The sequence below is a fragment of the Vipera berus genome (genome assembly GCF_964194415.1).
Source record: "Vipera berus genome assembly, chromosome: 1".
NCBI classification, from domain to species: domain Eukaryota; kingdom Metazoa; phylum Chordata; class Lepidosauria; order Squamata; family Viperidae; genus Vipera; species Vipera berus.
In genome coordinates this window covers 186,471,743-186,489,484 of record NC_138202.1, presented here as the reverse complement: position 1 = coordinate 186,489,484, position 17,742 = coordinate 186,471,743, and the positions used below count along the sequence as shown (strand labels likewise).

The following is a 17,742-nucleotide window of genomic DNA, read 5'->3' as shown; positions in this document are numbered from 1 at the left end:
GAAGGGTGGCAGCCCTCCGCTTGATCCAGAATTACTCCTCTGGCCTGAAGAAGAAGAGATCGGCCAATAACATGGCCATTAACACTAAACTGTTCCCTGCTGAAAGCCAAAATCACTATCAAGCACAACAAAGCAATCTGGAGGATTTGGGTGAGACCCTACCTTCCTTACTTCCCTAATTACTTTCCTGTGGGACTTTCCTGAAAATCTTTTTTCCCCTTCTTGAAAGATCGGCGACTGCTTACTTGGGGATTTACAACCTTAAAAAATTTTTACAACCTTGACTTCCAGTAGCGCTGCTGTGCCGAATGGCGGCGTTTTAGAAGCCGCCCGACCTTGGGAAGCGTTAAGCGCTAGGAGACAGCGAATATCAGCTGTTACGTGGCGCCGAAGTCTCTCCCTCGGGAGAAGAGGGAGAGACGAGCCTGTCTGGGTAGAGGTAGAGCTCCCCTGTCAATTCCTCACCTAGTTTGGGGGTTGATAGGGTGAGTTCCCTCGGAGCCCAGGCTCTCTCCGCTCCCAGGACGCTTTCACTTCCATAAGGGAGTGGAACCAGACGCGACAATTACATCTGCTGCTTAGATGGGACTGTGAGAGCGAAACAGGAGGATTTGAATTTTCAAGTTGGATTTTAACTTTAACTCAGATTCATTATCTTCTTGAACTTTTAAGCCGATTGAAACGGAGCAAAAATGGCGCTGGAATGTTGCTTTCTTGTATGAACTGACAGTTTTGGAAAGTTGTTACATTTTGTAACATAGCTTGAGATACAGTTTGCAATTGATTCTAACCAGTACCGGATTTTGTGTATTTGAGAGTTTGCCCTTTTTTTTAATAAGGAATTTGGGAGGAAAACTTTTATTCTTTCTCCCTCCTCCCTTTTTTTTCCTGAACTTTGATTCTGCTAGAAGAAAGAGGAAATTGAAACTTAAGAGATGGCTGCAAGGCGTGGGGGAGGTCCTCCAATTTCTAAAAGTGCTATTTCTTCATCTTTATCACAAGCTGCAGGGCAAGCTACAATGAAACCTACAGCACAACCACCATCCCCACCACCACCTGGATTTACACTGGCAGATATTCAGCAAGTTGTGATGCAATCAACACAAGTATTACAGCAAGAAATAAAGGAAACAAAAGAAGAATTTGTTAATCAAATAAGCAGATGAGGGAGGATATAGTGCTTGCACTTCAGGGCTTGGCTGCACATATTACAAAAGAAGAATTTGTTAATCAAAATAAGCAGATGAGGGAGGATATAGTGCTTGCACTTCAGGGCTTGGCTGCACATATTGAACGCCTGGATGTTCGTGTGGATTCAGTTATGGAATATGTTGAGAATTTGGAAAATAAAATTATCACTGCTGAACAGAAACTGGACAAGGCAGAGATTAAAATTGACAGAACAGAAGATGAAATTATTTTTTCTCAATATATAAGGGGTTTGAGAGAGAACCCTAAAGAAGATTTGGAATGGGAAGTTGCACAGGCTGTGGCTCCTGTCTTGAAATGTGAACCTGAAGAATTAAAGAGATGGATAAAACATTTAGGGTTAATTCCTGGATTGCTAAACAGAAAAATTTACCTAGAGATGTAGTGATTTACTTCTCCAGGAGATCAACTAGAAATGCAATCATCCAAGCTTTCTACCGGGAAAGATTTCAAATTGCAGGCCAAGATATTATAATTTTAAAGAAGATACCTCCTAAAATTCTTAGAAAAAGGAAAGACGTCGCCTTTTTGTCTGATGAGCTTAAGAAGTGACAAATTCAGTTTAGATGGGAAATACCCATTGGAATTGTGGTAAATTATGCAGGTACAAGGTACAGGTTGAATACAATTTCAAAAGCAAAAGATTTTTATACTAAGGTCCTTAAAGCAGGTTCACCACCGTCTCCTTGAGCTAAAAGAACAGAAGAACAGTTGAGTGAAGGGGCAATGTCACTGCCTCTTGAGGAGATGCAATAGGCTGAGACTATGGAGCAGAGTTTGGTATTAAAAGAGGACCCGAGAGAACAGAGGATGACTAGGGCTGCATACAAGCGTAAGGAAAAAGAGCAAAAACAGAAGCTTGTATCTGGTTTAACTACGCAAGATGCGGCTGTTTTGGAGCCCGTGGGAGGAGCACGCCTGAAGAGAGCAACAGGTGATCTTCAGGTCATGTTCCAAAGGCTCCTGGTCACCACAGATGGTGAAGTTCCTGACATGGAATGTTAATGGTTTAAACTCACCACAGAAAAGAAAGTAAGTATTTTACTATTTGAAACAACATAAAAATAACATTGTTTGCTTACAAGAGATTCATATTGCCTTAAAGGACCAAAGGGTTTTGGTTAATTCCCGGCTGGGAACACATTTTGCAGCCTGTGCTCCGGACAAGAAGGCTGGAGTGGTCATTTATCTTTTTCAGCTAGATTAATTGAATTGGATAAACAAGGGAAATATGTTAGTATTGAACTGTTGCTACAAGGAAAGAAAGTTCTTATTGGATTATATGCTCCAAATCAACAACAGCAAAAGTTTTTTAAATTTTTACATCAAAGACTAATCGAATTGGATTATAAATCTGTTATTTTGATGGGGGACTGGAATGGAGTTTTGGACTCATTTGAAGATAGGAAGGGATCTTCTAAAAACCCTCCTAATTATTCGAAACTGCCCAAAGCCTTTTTTGATTTGAAGGAGGATTTGGAGCTGAGAGATGTATGGCGGGAAAGGAACATGAAGGACAGAGATTTTACTTTTTTTCGGATAGACATAAATCTTTCTCTAGGATTGATTTTATTTTAATTACTACTGATCTTCTCTCTAGGGTTAAGAATGTTAAGATTTTTCCTAGAACATTGTCGGATCATAGCCCTGTTTGGTTGTAGTTTTTTGCTGAAGATGATAATAGAAGATCCTGGAGAATGAATGAAAATTTATTCACAAATGAGGTGGTTTTGCAGAAATGTAGAGAACATCTGAAAGATTTTTTTGTTATAAATATGCATAAAGGTACATCGATGGGAATGGTTTGGGATGCTAGTAAAGCGTACATGAGAGGGGTCTTGATTTATATGAATAATGCTTACAGGTGTAGGCAAATGCAAAAACGTAAAGATCTTGAGGAAGAGATCAAATCTAAGGAGAAAGATTTTATTTTGAATCCATTGGATAATAATTTAAGGACCTTGATACATTTATTGAAAGAACAATTTTGTATGTTAATGGCTGACCAAGTAGCAACTAATTTGCGTTATGCTAAGCATAATGCCTTTTGTAACGCTAATAAGCCTGGTAGGTGGTTGGCTTATCAATTAAGGAAGAAACAGAAATTACGTACTATAGATAAAATAGAATATAAAGGAAAAGAAGTCTATCAACAAAAATTGATTAAGAGGAGTTTCTTAGATTTTTACTCGGAATTATATTCTAGAGAAAACATACAAGCTTTAGATATAGATAAATATTTACAGGAAGCACATTTTCCTAGGCTTTCAAAAGAACAACAACTTGAGATGAACTGTTTAATGACATCAGAGGAAATCTCTTTAGCTATTAAACAGTTGAAAGTGGGCAAGGCCCTGGGAACAGATGGATTAACAGCAATTTGTTATAAAACGTTGTTGGTTGAAATGATTGAACCTTTAAAGATGTTGTTTAATGAAATTCAGACTGGAGTAGTTCCTCCATCTTGGAGGACAGCCTTTGTATCATTGATTCCAAAGGAGGATCAAGACCTTACTCAACCTAAAAATTATAGACCTATATCGCTTTTGAATATAGATTATAAGATTTTTGCTAAAGTATTGGCTAATAGATTAATGCAAGTTTTAAAGCAAATGATTCATAGTGATTAATCGGGATTTATATCTGGAAGGTATATGAAATATAATGTAAGACATATTGTAAATTTGCTTGAATATCTGGATAAAAACAACCAAGTCCCTGCAGCGTTGATATTTTTGGATGCAGAGAAAGCTTTTGATCAATTGAATTGGCAATTTTTATTTAGAGTTGTTGAGGAAATGAATTTTGGAGAAGGATTTTTACATTCTATTAAAGCTACTGTATTTTCCGGTGTATAAGACGACTTTTTAACCCATGAAAATCACCTCAAAAGTTGGGGGGGTCGTCTTATACGCCGAGTCGTCTTATATGCCAGAAAAATACCTCTCGGATCTTTTCTCTTTTCTGCTGGGCAGCGGGATCGCTGGGTGAATGGAGGTAGGCATGGCAACCCGTGGTAAAGCAGCTGACAGCGAACGGGTGATGGAGGGCAAACTCTCGTCAGCTTCTGGGGCGGCTACTGCAGCTGCCGCCGTTGCTCTCTCTAGGACTGGCCATGCTAGCGCCTCCAATGCTGGCTGTCAGGTCCCCGATGAGAGGAGGGGCAGGCAGTCCCCAGAGGCGCCCCGCTCGACCATAGGAAGGGAGCACCTTTGCTCCCGCCGAGGCACCGCCTGACTCATGCTGACCAGAAGAATTGCTTGCCCGGTCACAGAGTGCAGAACTGAGAGCAGCAGCGCACCAGGCGAGAGAGCTCAGAGAAAAGAAGGCGAGGCGCCCATTTGGCAGGGAAGGAGCAAAGCTGGGCAAATCACAGAGCAGGCGGAGCAGAGAAACGTTACAGGGGAAAAGAGGGCGGGGTTTAAAAGGCAAGGCGGGCGTGGAGACGTTCTGCAGTTAGAAGTAACGAAGGAGCCTCCGGGCGCTTTCTGGATCGGATTGTGCAAACTGAGCGTGCCGCTACAGTCCTCGTGTTTCCCAGGGTTGCCTGTCGTGCCAGAGGTATTCCCTGTAGCCCCAGATTCTTTAGCTCCCCACTTTCCTTAATTCGGGTGAATTTTGTGCTCCGTGGAGAAACATTAATACGCAAATGCCGTTTGTTTAACCGCGCAAAACTCGGGGGAAACCTTGGTATTTGGGAATGGAAAAGCTTAAGCCTTTTCATTTCTGTTTTATGCATGGGCTGGGAGGGTCACGAAGTTTACCTCTTTTATTTTAGCAATATCGTGGCACTTATAAAAAAAGGGTACTAACACTAAACGAGTTGTTAATATGCAGATTGTGTGCCAGGAAGTGAAATATTGAGTTATTAGCCCAAACCCGATAATTTAACATGAAAAGTAGGGGGTCATCTTATACGCTGGGTCGTCTTATACGCCGGAAAATACGGTATATATCAACAACAAACTGCACAAATTATAATTAATGGGGGGTTAACAGAGATGTTTAAAATTGAAAAAGGTACAAGACAGGGATGCCCCCTATCACCATTGTTGTTTGTATTAACGTTGGAGATTTTATTAATTAAAATTTGAGAGTCTTCTATGATAAAGGGAATTAAAATAAAACAGAATGATTATAGATTGAGAGCTTTTGCTGATGACTTGGTTGTGACTTTATCTCAACCGATACAATTGGTTATAGATTTGATGGAAATTATAACTCAGTATGGTAAGGTTTCTGGGTTTAAGGTAAATAGTAATAAGACCAAGATATTGTCTAAGAATATGTCTATGAGTGAAAGGGAAATGTTAATCAAATTAACAGGTTTTGAAATAGTAAAAAAGGTTAAGTATTTGGGAGTGTATATTGCAGCTTCAAATGCAAAATTATATAAGAATAACTATGAAACACTATGGGTGAAGATACAAAAGGATTTAAATAATTGGAAAAAATTACAATTATCTCTATTGGGAAGAATTGCAGCTGTTAAAATGAATGTTCTGCCGAAGTTGCTCTTTTTGTTTCAAATGATACCTATATTGAAAAAGGATGCCAACCTTGATGAATGGCAGAAGGTTATTAATAAATTTATCTGGGTGGGGAAAAAACCAAGAGTCAAATTTAAGATTCTGCAAGATGCTAGGGAAAGAGGGGGACTCAAGGCGCCGAATTTGAAATTGTATTATGATGCGGTGGTTTTGACATGGGTTAGCGATTGGCTTAATCTAACTAATAATACTTCACCTTGAGGGTTGGCATGCATATTTGCTTTATGACAAAAAGGTAGACAGGGCTTTTAAATCTCATATTCTTAGAAGTGCTTTGTTACGTGTCTGGAAAAAGTATTATTCTAAGTTAAATTATAAAATACAGATTTGGGGAATTCCCAGACACGTGATAGAAGGTGTATCTATGGGAGTGAGTTTGGATATGGTTTCCTATAAGGAATTACTTAGATTGGAAGGGAATAATTGGCAACTTAAATTATTAGATGAGTTAAAACAAGAAAACATAAATTACTCTTGGTACACCCAACTGAAAGCTAGGTGGAAGCTGGATCAGAAGGTTGGCATTACAATTATAGATGAAAATTTAGTAAAACAAATTAGAGATTCAAATCGTGCACATATAAAGAGGATATATAATGTTTTAATTGAATTGGACTCGGAAACGGAATTGGTTAAAGATTGTATGATAAAGTGGGCACAAAACATACAGGAACCAATTCCGCTGGATATTTGGGAGGTAATCTGGGTTAGAAATGTTAAATTTACTCAGGCTGAAAATCTAAGAGAAAATTTTTATAAAATGTTTTATAGATGGCATTTGGATCCCAAAAAGTTGTCTAACATGTATCCTAACTTACAGTCTAAATGCTGGAGATGCGGTAGTTTAGATGCTACTTATTTTCATGTGTGGTGGACTTGTAGAAATATAAAAGCTTTTTTGGATTAAAATTTGGTGGAACATTCAAAAGATTTTTAAGAGAAAGATAAAGTTTTCTCTGCAATTGTTTTTATTGGGTATTGTTATAGATTGTGATACTAAAGAAACTAATTTGATGTTGAATTTGATAACAGCAGCACGGTTACTGGTGGGACAATATTGGAAGAAGGATAGTTTGCCTTCTATAGAAGAATGGGTACTTAAGGTATCGAATCTTGCAGAAATGTCTAAGATTTCAGCTTATTTGAAGGATCATTCGCAAGATATATTTCAGTTTGGAGGAGATGGATAGATTATATTCAGAATAAATATGGGACTAAAAAGTTTCATTTAGCTTAGAGTAGATCTTAGATTTTTATTAATTTTAGTATTAGTATTGATTATATTTTGTTAAAGTTATTATTATTATGTTTCTAATCATTTGAATGTATCAATGTTAGAGTTAAAGCACATTATGAATTTGGTTAATTTTATAATGGATAATTTTAGTTAGATTATGATTATTATATTTATGACCCTGTATTCAGCTCTGGGAAGTGGGGGGGAGGGGGGTTTGGGGTGGGTGGGTTTTGGGGATGTTTTGTAAGAAAATTTTTTGTAAAACTTTTTAATAATAATATTAAAAAAATTTACAAGCTTAAAGAAATCAAAGACTAAACTAAATAACTAAGCAACCCTATCTGTACCTCTGAAATTTTTGGGCCACTAAAAAAATTTTATTGCTTATTTTTATGGGGACCTACTATCCTATTTACTACTAAAAATGAATTAATTGGATAAAAGACTTTTATTATATTAGTCTGCAAAAGGATTGTACATGCTATTGAGGACATCTTGTGGCAAAACCTGGTATAGCAAGTAAACCTTTTTTTTTACTCTGAGATCTGGCTCTAACAGATTTGTCCTTGACATTATTTTTAAAGATAAAAATTGGGAACACCTGGCACTGAAACCAACCTTTAGGAATAGTGGAGGTGGACATTTATTGAATTTTATTAATATAGCCTCCACTAAAGGCCTATCTGTAAAATACTAAAGAAATGGAAGATATATTCCACTATTTGACTATAAACTCATACTTGATACAATTTTGGCAATGACTGCAGAAATAAAAGCCAGAGTTAAAGACAAATCTGACAGCACAAAGTCACCTAATGAGACTATTACTTCAATTGATGAACTGACAACCCAAAAATGAACAGAGGATGAGGAAATCAACAACAAAATAGGGGACTTTAAGACTGAACGAGAATGCAGGGAGCTGCTCCTAAAGTTCCTTGCAGCACAAAGGACGTCACAATCCCTCCACGAGGGATGCCAGCGCAGGGGGCCTCTGAACAACAACGTGGCTTGATAGACCTCAGCCAAGCCTCGAGGCCCAGCAATCGGTGGCAGCCAGCCGAAGCGGCACGGAAACCACCTGGTCTTCCCCACCGGAAAGCCTCAAGGCCTATGATGGCATCGAAGCCTGCCCAGCCGAGGCTGCTACAGCAGGGTTTGAAGCAGCCATCCAAGTCTTGGTTGCGGCCCTGGAAGCCAAAAAGACCGCGGTCTCGACATCGGGGGTAGCCAGCCTCCCTTGCTACCCCCAGGAGCCTCCCGGAGGAGCTCCAAGGCCTCCAACCATCTCCTCGGGGCCTAACTGCCAGGAGGCGTTCGGCCTGGAGCCTCCCAGCTACATCCTGCAACGCCAGAGGGCCCCCTGTGAACCCCTGGGCCCTCCGGCCTACTTTTCACCACCACCTAGACGCCCTGCTTGCCAGATGGTCTTCGGGGGGCCTCCGGACGAGGCTCCCTCCTCCAGCACCGTCTTCAGCCGCCTCCAGGGTCTTCAGGACCAGCGATGGGGGTCTCTGTGCCATCCTGGCCCCATCCTGCAGTCTTCGCCCCCCGGTGAGTGTTCCAGTGCCGGGGGGGCTTCAGGAGGAATCTTCGGGGCTTCTGCGGCCTTCAGCCCCTCTTCAGGCCCAAATCCCGGCCTGCAGGCCCAGGCCTGGGCCTGGCCCAGAGGCAGAGAGAGAGACATCCGCTCCCTCCACCTCCTGGGCTCAAATGAATTCTGAGCATGCTCAGTCGGAGCCATCCAAAATCAGAGAAAAATACCACCACCTGCCAGCAGAGGGATCCCTTTTCCATTCACCTCAATGGAGAACTCACAGATGTATAGAAATGGACAAAAGACTAAGGAAAATTCTCTTTCATCTGCTTCTGCCCTCCCAAATAATTTTGAAAAACTGCATCTTGGGGGGCAGAATTATAACAGTTGGAGTAAAGAAGTGCAGATATGTCTATTAAAGGACGGGACTCTAGAGATGGTTCTGGATCCCCCACCTCTTCCCTGGGGACCCCAAGAAGAGTGGTATCATAGACAAGCATATACCACTCTACTGAGCTCACTGGATGCTAACCTGTACCCCAGCATTCCAGATGGGCTCACAGCTGGCGAAGTTTTGGGGTTATTATACAATTTATTCAACAGCGACAGCATCGGTTCGATTACCAGACTCACAACTGAGTTTTACACCACCAGACTGAGGTTTGGGGCTAACATGGCCGAGCACCTGGGAAAATTGAAGGCACTCAGGGCAGAACTGATGTTCAGAGACTACCTTGTACCTGAGGTGAACATGGTCACTGTCATTCTGGCTTCCCTGGACAAAAATTGGAGCAGTTTCATTGTTTCACTGGAGGGGACCAGGAAGGAAGCCATGACTCTGTCCTACATCACAGGGAGGCTCATTGAGGAGGACAGGAGGCGAAGAGATGCAGGAGAATACGCCAGAGCCACCACTAAGCGAGCCAGCAGTAGGCACCACAACTCAGAGCAGGTTAATGCTCTACTTAAGTGTCCCTTCTTCAGGGACATCTGAAGAAGGACTGCCCCCAAGCGTGGTCCCAATCAAAGAAGGGGCAAGGGGCAAGGAAGGGGGTGTGGCGGGGGCAAAGGTAGTGCCAAGGGCAATTTTGTGCATACTTGTGCTCTCACCCCCACCACAAAGGCTGATAGCCCCACTGACTTATGGTTACTGGACTCTGGAGCTTCATCTCACATTACCAACATGAAACAAGGGTTTAAAAGGTTAAAGAAAATTAACTCATCTGTCAAGGTGGCCAATGGTGATAAGGCTTTGGTTGTTGGGGAGGGCACTGTCTCTGTACCCGGACTAGGAAATGTTGAAGGGGTATTACATGCTCCCTCCATTGCCAACAATCTGTTAAGCATTATCAAATTATGTGACGATGACAGGGTGGAAGGTTTATTTCTCAAAGGGGGAGGTCATGTCACCCGGAACCAGAGGGTCATTGGAAGTATTGCCATCATAAATGGTTTGCCATACTTCTCCCCTGAGAACCCAGCCACAGAAGACAGTCCACCGGGTGCCACCTCAGAAGGGGCCTGCGCACGGAAAGAGAGAAAACAGCCAGCCCCAAGGCTGTCTAAGGAGCGCAAGGCCGAAGCGGTTGCACCCAAGCCACTTCAGCCACCCCCACGGCTTTCCAAGAGCAGTGTGGACAAGAAACCCGAATCACAGCAGGCACCTAAAGCACCGCTCAAGGCAACCAGAGCCAAGAGAGTGTCAGTGGGGAAGCCGCTCCACGATAAGTGTGCCCATCTCTTACACCGAAGATTAGGTCATGCGAGCTTCCCTGTGGTTAAAAAGATGGGAGAGTTTGCTGAGGGAGTCCAGCTCAAGGATTGTGAGGTGTTCCTGGACTGTGCCATCTGTAAGAGGACAAAGAGGAAGGCTGCCCCCATCCCTAAGGTGTCACTGCATAAGACCCAATACCCGTACCAACTAGTACATGTTGATTTGGTTGGGCCATTCACACCATCCCTAGGGAAAAGACAGTATTTTCTCACTGTCGTTGACGATTTTTCACGGTACGGCCACGTGTATACCCTCACAGAAAAATCCGAAGCCTTTGACGCCATAAAATCACTGTACAACTTTGTAGAGACCCAGTATAAGACCAAGATCGCACAACTGCAGAGCGACCGCGGGGCTGAGTTCATGTCCCGAAAATTCCAGGACTGGGTAAGGCATAAGGGCATCCGACATTTTCTTACAGCGCCCTTCACTCCTGTCCAGAACGGCGTGGCAGAGAAAAGAAATGGAATCCTACAAACTATGACGCGTAGTCTGATTGCGGACGCTGGGGTCGCGGAATCATACTGGGCAGAGGCGGTGCACTACGCCAATTACACCTTAAACCGCACTTGGAGCAGTGTTGTGGACCAGACCCCATATTTCCTGGTCCACAGTAGGAAGCCAAGTCTGGGACACTTGCGTGTGTTTGGCTCCTACGCTTGGGTGCACATCCCCAAGCAGCTGCGGAAGAAGGGGAGATCTGTCTCCCAGAGACTAAGGTTCTTGGGCTATGCTCCTGGCTCCAAGGCCTACCGTTTCCTGGGAGAAGGGGGCAGGACTGTGACTTCCCAATCTGCCTCCTTCGAAGAGGACTCCAATTGGACCCAGATCCATTCAAATGATCTGAGCCCATATGTCAACCGACCCAGCAAGGACACACCGACCACGACATCACCTGAGACCACCACAGACCCTGCCACCGAGAGCGAGGAACAAGACGAAGATGTCATCCTACCTGGTTCAGATGGGGAGGATGAGCCGTCCAGTCCCAAGGGGGAAGACACGCTGTCTTCACCCCCAGCGACGTCTCAGAGACCCGCGATGCCCAGCACCTGGGACCGAGGGTCTACACGTCCCAATTATGAAATGCTGGCGGACGTGGAACCCGCAGAAGAAAAGGGCGGTGAGTGGCAGAAAGTCAGGAGATCAAAGCGGTCCAACAAAGGGATCCCGCCAAAGAGAATCGACATTGGGCACATCGCGTCCGTCAACAGTGTTGTGGTCACCCCAAAATCCTTCTCTGACATCCAGGAGCTGCCCATCGAAGAACAGGAGAAATGGCAGCTCGCGATGGAGCAGGAGATGGCGAGCCTGAAAAACCTCAAGGTCTTCACCCCCCCCCCAGCAACCACCAAAGGAGAGGAAAGTCATTGGCACAAGGTGGGTTTTCAAGGCCAAACCACTTGCCAATGGCTGCTCCGAAAAGGGTTATATGGCCTCAAGCAGTCGGGGAAACTATGGTACGACTGCCTTAGAAAAAGTTTAGAGCGAGTTGGTTTCAGTGCATCCCATGCAGATGAATGTGTTTTCACACGCAACTCCAAGGGTACCACAGAACGGGTGTTAGTTTATGTGGACGACCTCCTATATATAGGGCCTGACAAGGAAGGGTGTGATAAATTTGCCAAGGCCCTGGGGGAAAAGTTTACCCTGAAGTCTTTGGGGTGGGTTGACAGGTACGTGGGTGTGCACATCTTGGCCACTAAGGAGGGGTTCGCCCTATCTCAAAAAGAAAAGATTGAGGAGTTATTGGCCAAATGCAAAATGGCAGAATCTAACCCAATGCGTAGCCCGATACAAAGTGACTATTACAGTCACACTCACAAGGACGGTCCTGAGTTCACAGATAATAAGCTTTACAGATCTGTGATTGGCTCCTTGCTATATATCAGCAATTGGAGCAGGCCTGACATAGCTTTAGCTGTGAATCTACTGTCCAGGCATGTGGAACACCCAATGGAATTCCACTGGACTGCTGTTAAGAGGGTACTTAGGTACCTCAGGGGCACGACCGATGCTCTCCTTGTGCTGGAACCAGAGAAGGGGAAGACGGCCCAGCTCTCCGCTTACTCGGACGCAGACTGGGCTGGTGACACCAAGAGTAGACGGAGCACCTCTGGTTTCCTCATATTGCTAAATGGCTGTCCTATCCATTGGCATGTTAGGCAGCAAAAATTTGTTTCTTGCTCCACAGCTGAGGCGGAATATGCCAGCCTGTCGGACACGGCCAATGATTTGATTTGGTTCGATGCTCTGATAACAAGCATCTGGGTACCTCCTCCTCTGCCCATCCAAATTCAAGAGGATAATATGGCTGCAATTGCAATCTCGGGGGCATATGCAGTGGGCTCTAGGTCCCGCCACATAGACATACACTATAAAAATGTCAGGCAGCTTGCCAAAATGGGGTTTATACATGTTGAGCATTGTAATACAACTGACCAGATAGCTGACCTGTTCACCAAACCTGTTCCCATTGACCGGCACAACCTTCTGTGTAAGCGTTTGTGTTTGGTCTTCTGAACGTGTATATGCATGTCTATGACACCTGCTCGCCCCCTCACATACATTCACTGGTCCCTGTCATTGGCTGGCAAGAAGGGGAATTGTTAGATGTTTTTGTGCCAGCCATGGCCGTTCCCCAAAAAGGTCATCAGATGGGAGCAAAGAGGCTTCTTTGCTCCCACTGGTGGGTCAGGGGTCCCCGGCCCCTGCAGCCCCATTGGAGAGAGTTAATTGGTAAGGGAGGGGCTGAGGACCCCCATAAAAACCTCTGCTCAGGGGCTGCTCTCTCTCTCTCTCGCTCTGCTTGCCTCTCTCTTGTTGCTCTCTTGTGGGAGTGATCCATGAGCTCAATCCAAGCATGGATGCCTCCATGCCAGGGAACTCTTTCTCTCTACTCTTATCTTTAAATAAAGCTTCGTCTGATTGCATCCCTGCGTGCTGCCTTTTTACTTGGAAGCACCTTAACGAACCATCGGTCTAGTGAGGCCATCTCACAAATTGGTAGTACAAGTACAATCTACTGAGAGCCTTGATGTCCAAACTTTGATTTCAACTATAAAACTTACAATCCAACAAACAACAGAAGCTGAAGAAAGCAATACTAAGATGGAGGATGTGAAAGGCCTTCAAATACAGTACACTAAGTCTTTAACCAACCAAACAATAACTACAACATCAGACATGACTTCTTATCTAAGCCAGATGGATTTGAAAGAAGAAGAAGACCAGATTGAATTAATGACAACTGCACTATGCCAAACATGGAGATTGGATTTACTGGAACAAAAATTTAATGTCTACAAAGGGGTCACTCTCTATGAAAAATTGATAACTGGATGGTCTCCCTGGATTCAAACAATGGGCGTAGGAAGAAAGGGAGACACATTTGAGAAGCTAAAGGCAATGATATGGAAACCTGCCTGGCACAAGAAGAAAGCTAGAATTAGATTTTTTTAAAAATGAATTTTTCTTCTTTTTCTGTTGTAAGTGTTGGGACTTGCAATAATAAAGCTTAAATTTTTCTCTCAATGGGCCAAGGGGAACTGTTAAAAGATATAAACTGAGTCTATATTTAGGATCTAGATTTTTAAGGGAATGAAAATTAGCTACAAACAATAAAGCATACTTTGTTAACTATAGATGAATTGTAAGGATGACAAATAGAATATGTATGTATTTCAGATATGATAATTACTATATAATGAAATAGATTAGCTATCAGAATATAATTTTGAATTCTATAGAATTTGCAATGATATAATAAAAGATATTATTTTAAAAATCGATGAACTATTAAGATGATAAATAGAATATATTTGTTGTAATGATAGAGCTAAAAAAATTTCTTAATGGGCCAAAGGGAATCTTTAAAAGATACATATTGATTTTATATTTAACTTTTAGACCTTTAAAGAAAAGGAAAGTTAACTATTAGAATTGACTTATATTTGGAAGGATACAACAAAAGATATTTTTTCAATAATTGGTGAACTATTCAGATGTTAAATAGAATAAACTTGTATAAAATAAGAATGCACTGAAATGAACAATGTATGTATTTTAGACAGGATAATTACTATATAATGAAATGGGGGAAATGGGGGCTACCTGAAAATTAAGTTTTCTTTTATATATTATAGGCTAGTTCGGAATATCCTATTCCAATTAGGTAAAACTCAAAAACAGGACATGGATATGTATATGTGAAAATATATTGAAAATTGTTCTAATTGATTGTGTTATAACTAGAAATGTATTAATTTGATTAATTTGACTATGTTATCATAACTAAGGGAATCGCAGAGGGAATTCTTGTTGATGTAACTTGACCTATCTACAAATGACTTTGTTATTTACTATCGTTTACTTTTAACTACCCAACCACTGTATTGCTTCATAAATACCTCGATGTAAAACTAAAAAATCAATAAAACTTGTATTAAAAAGAGTGAAATGAGAAAATGATTGCTAAATTTGAAACTGAAAGCTCCTAAATATAAGCATCCAAACACAAATATGTCAAATTTAACACCCTGAAAGAACTTACATTTTGCTGATAGATTATATCCCCCAAGGGGTGCAGGATGACCTTCTACTGCATCAAAACCTGATGACACCAGTACGAAATCTGGAGCAAACTCGTGAGCAATAGGCATTACTATTGTTCTGCATCATGAATAGCCAATACCAAAAGAAAAAAAAAGCAGAAAACAGATTACTGTACTGTACTCACCAAGATACTGAATGATTCAATTTTCTTATTCAATGGCATTTTCAACACAAATAAGAACGAAACAAAGAATGAGAAAAGGACTAGAGAAGATGCTATACTTTTGCTTATACTTTTGAAGATGCTTATACTTTTGAAGTTTACCATTTTCCTTTATGGCTATAGAAAAAAGTATACATTAATATACAAATTTATGAATAATTGCACAGAAAACAATGAAGTAGAAAGACATAACTATACCGCACATTGTATGGTTTACATACAATGCTAACCAGATACAACTAAATTTTAGTACTGAGTGAAATAATTGGTGCTTAAGAAATTGAACTGTACAACAGTGTCAATTATTTCATTTTCATAATATTATCAAGATTAAAATGTGTGCTTTATCTGCATACATTTGATTAGGATATATGATTAATAAATGAAATTGTGCACTGAGTACCAGGATAAGGTAAGGTAAAGGTAAAGGTTCCCCCACACATGCGTGCTAGTCGTTTCCAACTCTAGGGGCCGGTGCTCATCTCCGTTTCAAAGCCGAAGAGCCAGTGCTTGTCCGAGGACGTCTCTGTGGTCATGTGGTCGGCATGACTAGACGCCAAAGGCGCATGGAACGCTGTTACCTTCCCACCGTAGTGGTCCCTATTTTTCTACTTGCATTTTTACGTGCTTTCGAACTGCTAGGTTGGCAGAAGCTGGGATGAGTAACAGGCGCTCACTCTGTTATGCGGCACTCGGGATTCGACCTGCCAAACTGCCGACCTTCTGATCGACAAGCTCAGCGTCCTAACCCACTGAGCCACCGCGTCCCTTGAGTACCTGGTGAATTCAAGGATGTGAAGCGCTGTTGTCATTTCTGTGAAGGACAAAGTACACAGTACTCTCTAGCTGCTGTTGGTTGCATTTGAGTTTTGCAAACAACTAGATAACTATCCTAGACTTTGTGGAGGATTTTTATTCTTAGTATTATACTAAGCCTATTTTGGACAACTTTGGGATGATTTCCCATCTCAAAATTGTCGGAACTCTATGGCCAGTTTTTACCAACTGTATTTAAAAGATCTTCGGGGGGGGAGGCACAAAAAGATATTTAGGCATAGCTGTCTAGCCTAATTCAAATGTTTTGCTTTAGAATATAATGAATGCTGTGAGAAAGAGAATATACTAGTTTTTATTCCTCATTGCAGCTTGTTTCCTGTGCTCATCAAATAAATGAACTTCTATAATAGAGTGACATCCAATCTATGTACATTTGAACCTTCACTTATGATTGGTAGTTTAATTGTTCAAAGTTGCAATGGCCTCCGAAGAAGTGTGTTATCTTCCAGCTGGTGTAAAATGTAATGCTATTCCCCCACCCCCACCCCCAAGGTCATGATTTGAGTGCTTGGCATGTGATTGCCATTTGCAATCTCCTTTGCTAGATTCCCCAGAAAATCAATTGGGGAAAGGTTCCAAACCACCTGCTGTGAGGACTCCCTTTGTCTTCAAGGGCTGACTGAAAGACCACAGAGGGGTACTAAATATCCAAATTCCATTCCTGCAGCCCACTGGAGCAATTCTCTTCCATGCACAGAGGGGAGGTGAACTTGGCAGGCAGCTCTTTTGCTCTGTCTGCTTAACAATCTCCCAGAGATTGCTGGGGGTGCTAGGGTTATGGTCATTGAGCAAAGCTATCAATTGATAGCTTAATAATAGCTTTGTTCAGTGACTGATTCCAATCCCAATTATGGTTGTAAGTTGAGGACCATCTATATGTGTCCCATGACATTTAGAATTGAGGAGATATAGGGGATATATGCACAATAGTTGAACATTTTTGAATTGAGGTACTTTTGAACTTTTTGACAAAAAACAAACTGCCCATCTCACTATATTAAGTGTAGGGTTATTTGGAAAATAAAACTCTATGTAAAAAACATCTGGATTGTGCTATCTACCTGACTGATGGAACAGTTTGTTTAGAATTACTCTGTTCCTATACATGAAGCTGGCTAGTACTTTTCTACCATGGAAAGTCTTCAGTGAACCATGTATAAGGAAGTAAACCAAGAAACCTAGAAAACAAAGAAACCTAGGAGAGATGTCATTGGCTACAGCCAGATAAGGGCATAATCACAGAATTCCTTCACACCATTGGCTATTCCATATAAGGCAAATTCTGACGCCTCCTGCAGGTGATTGGTCATTACTGTATTTGAATCTACTATTAACACCAATGTCCTTTCAGGATAGTTTAGAAGAATACATGTGTAATCATGATTGGTCTATTTGAACAATAATAAAACATGATTGGTTGCTTTTACTATAAATAAACAAGGTCCACTGCTCCTCGTGGTTGAGAGTGCATCCCAGGTCCAGTGTGCATCCCAGGAGCAGCGGGGCCCTTCCCCCAAGAGATCTCTGTGTCCTTCTTTCATGGGCGCCAACCCTGGGCAGGAGCAGCCTCTGCCCAGCTTCACCAGCAGCTAATTTCTCAACCCGGCTGCACAAGCAGCAGCATCCCAGCAATAGCAGCCCCCAGCAACAGCAGCTTCCCAGCAACTGGTGTGTAGTTTTTTTTGGAAAATAAAACTCTATGTAAAAAACATCTGGATTGTGCTATCTACCTGACTGATGGAACAGTTTGTTTAGAATTACTGCTAATTTTTTAAATTATGGTATATGTTTTCTTTTAGGCCAGCATTTCTTAAAAGTGTG

General features: G+C 42.0%; 1 protein-coding gene across 4 annotated transcripts in view; it reads right to left on the bottom strand.

The window, feature by feature from the left end:
* The window catches only part of HDAC4 (histone deacetylase 4), a 392,113-nt gene that overhangs the window by 23,239 nt on the left and 351,132 nt on the right, over positions 1 to 17,742 (bottom strand). For all 4 annotated transcript variants that reach the window (XM_081338797.1, XM_081338799.1, XM_081338798.1 and 1 more), the window contains one exon: positions 14,860 to 14,978. In XM_081338797.1, coding sequence (XP_081194923.1) covers positions 14,860 to 14,978 — 119 coding nt within the window. The remainder of the gene's footprint in view (positions 1 to 14,859; positions 14,979 to 17,742) is intronic.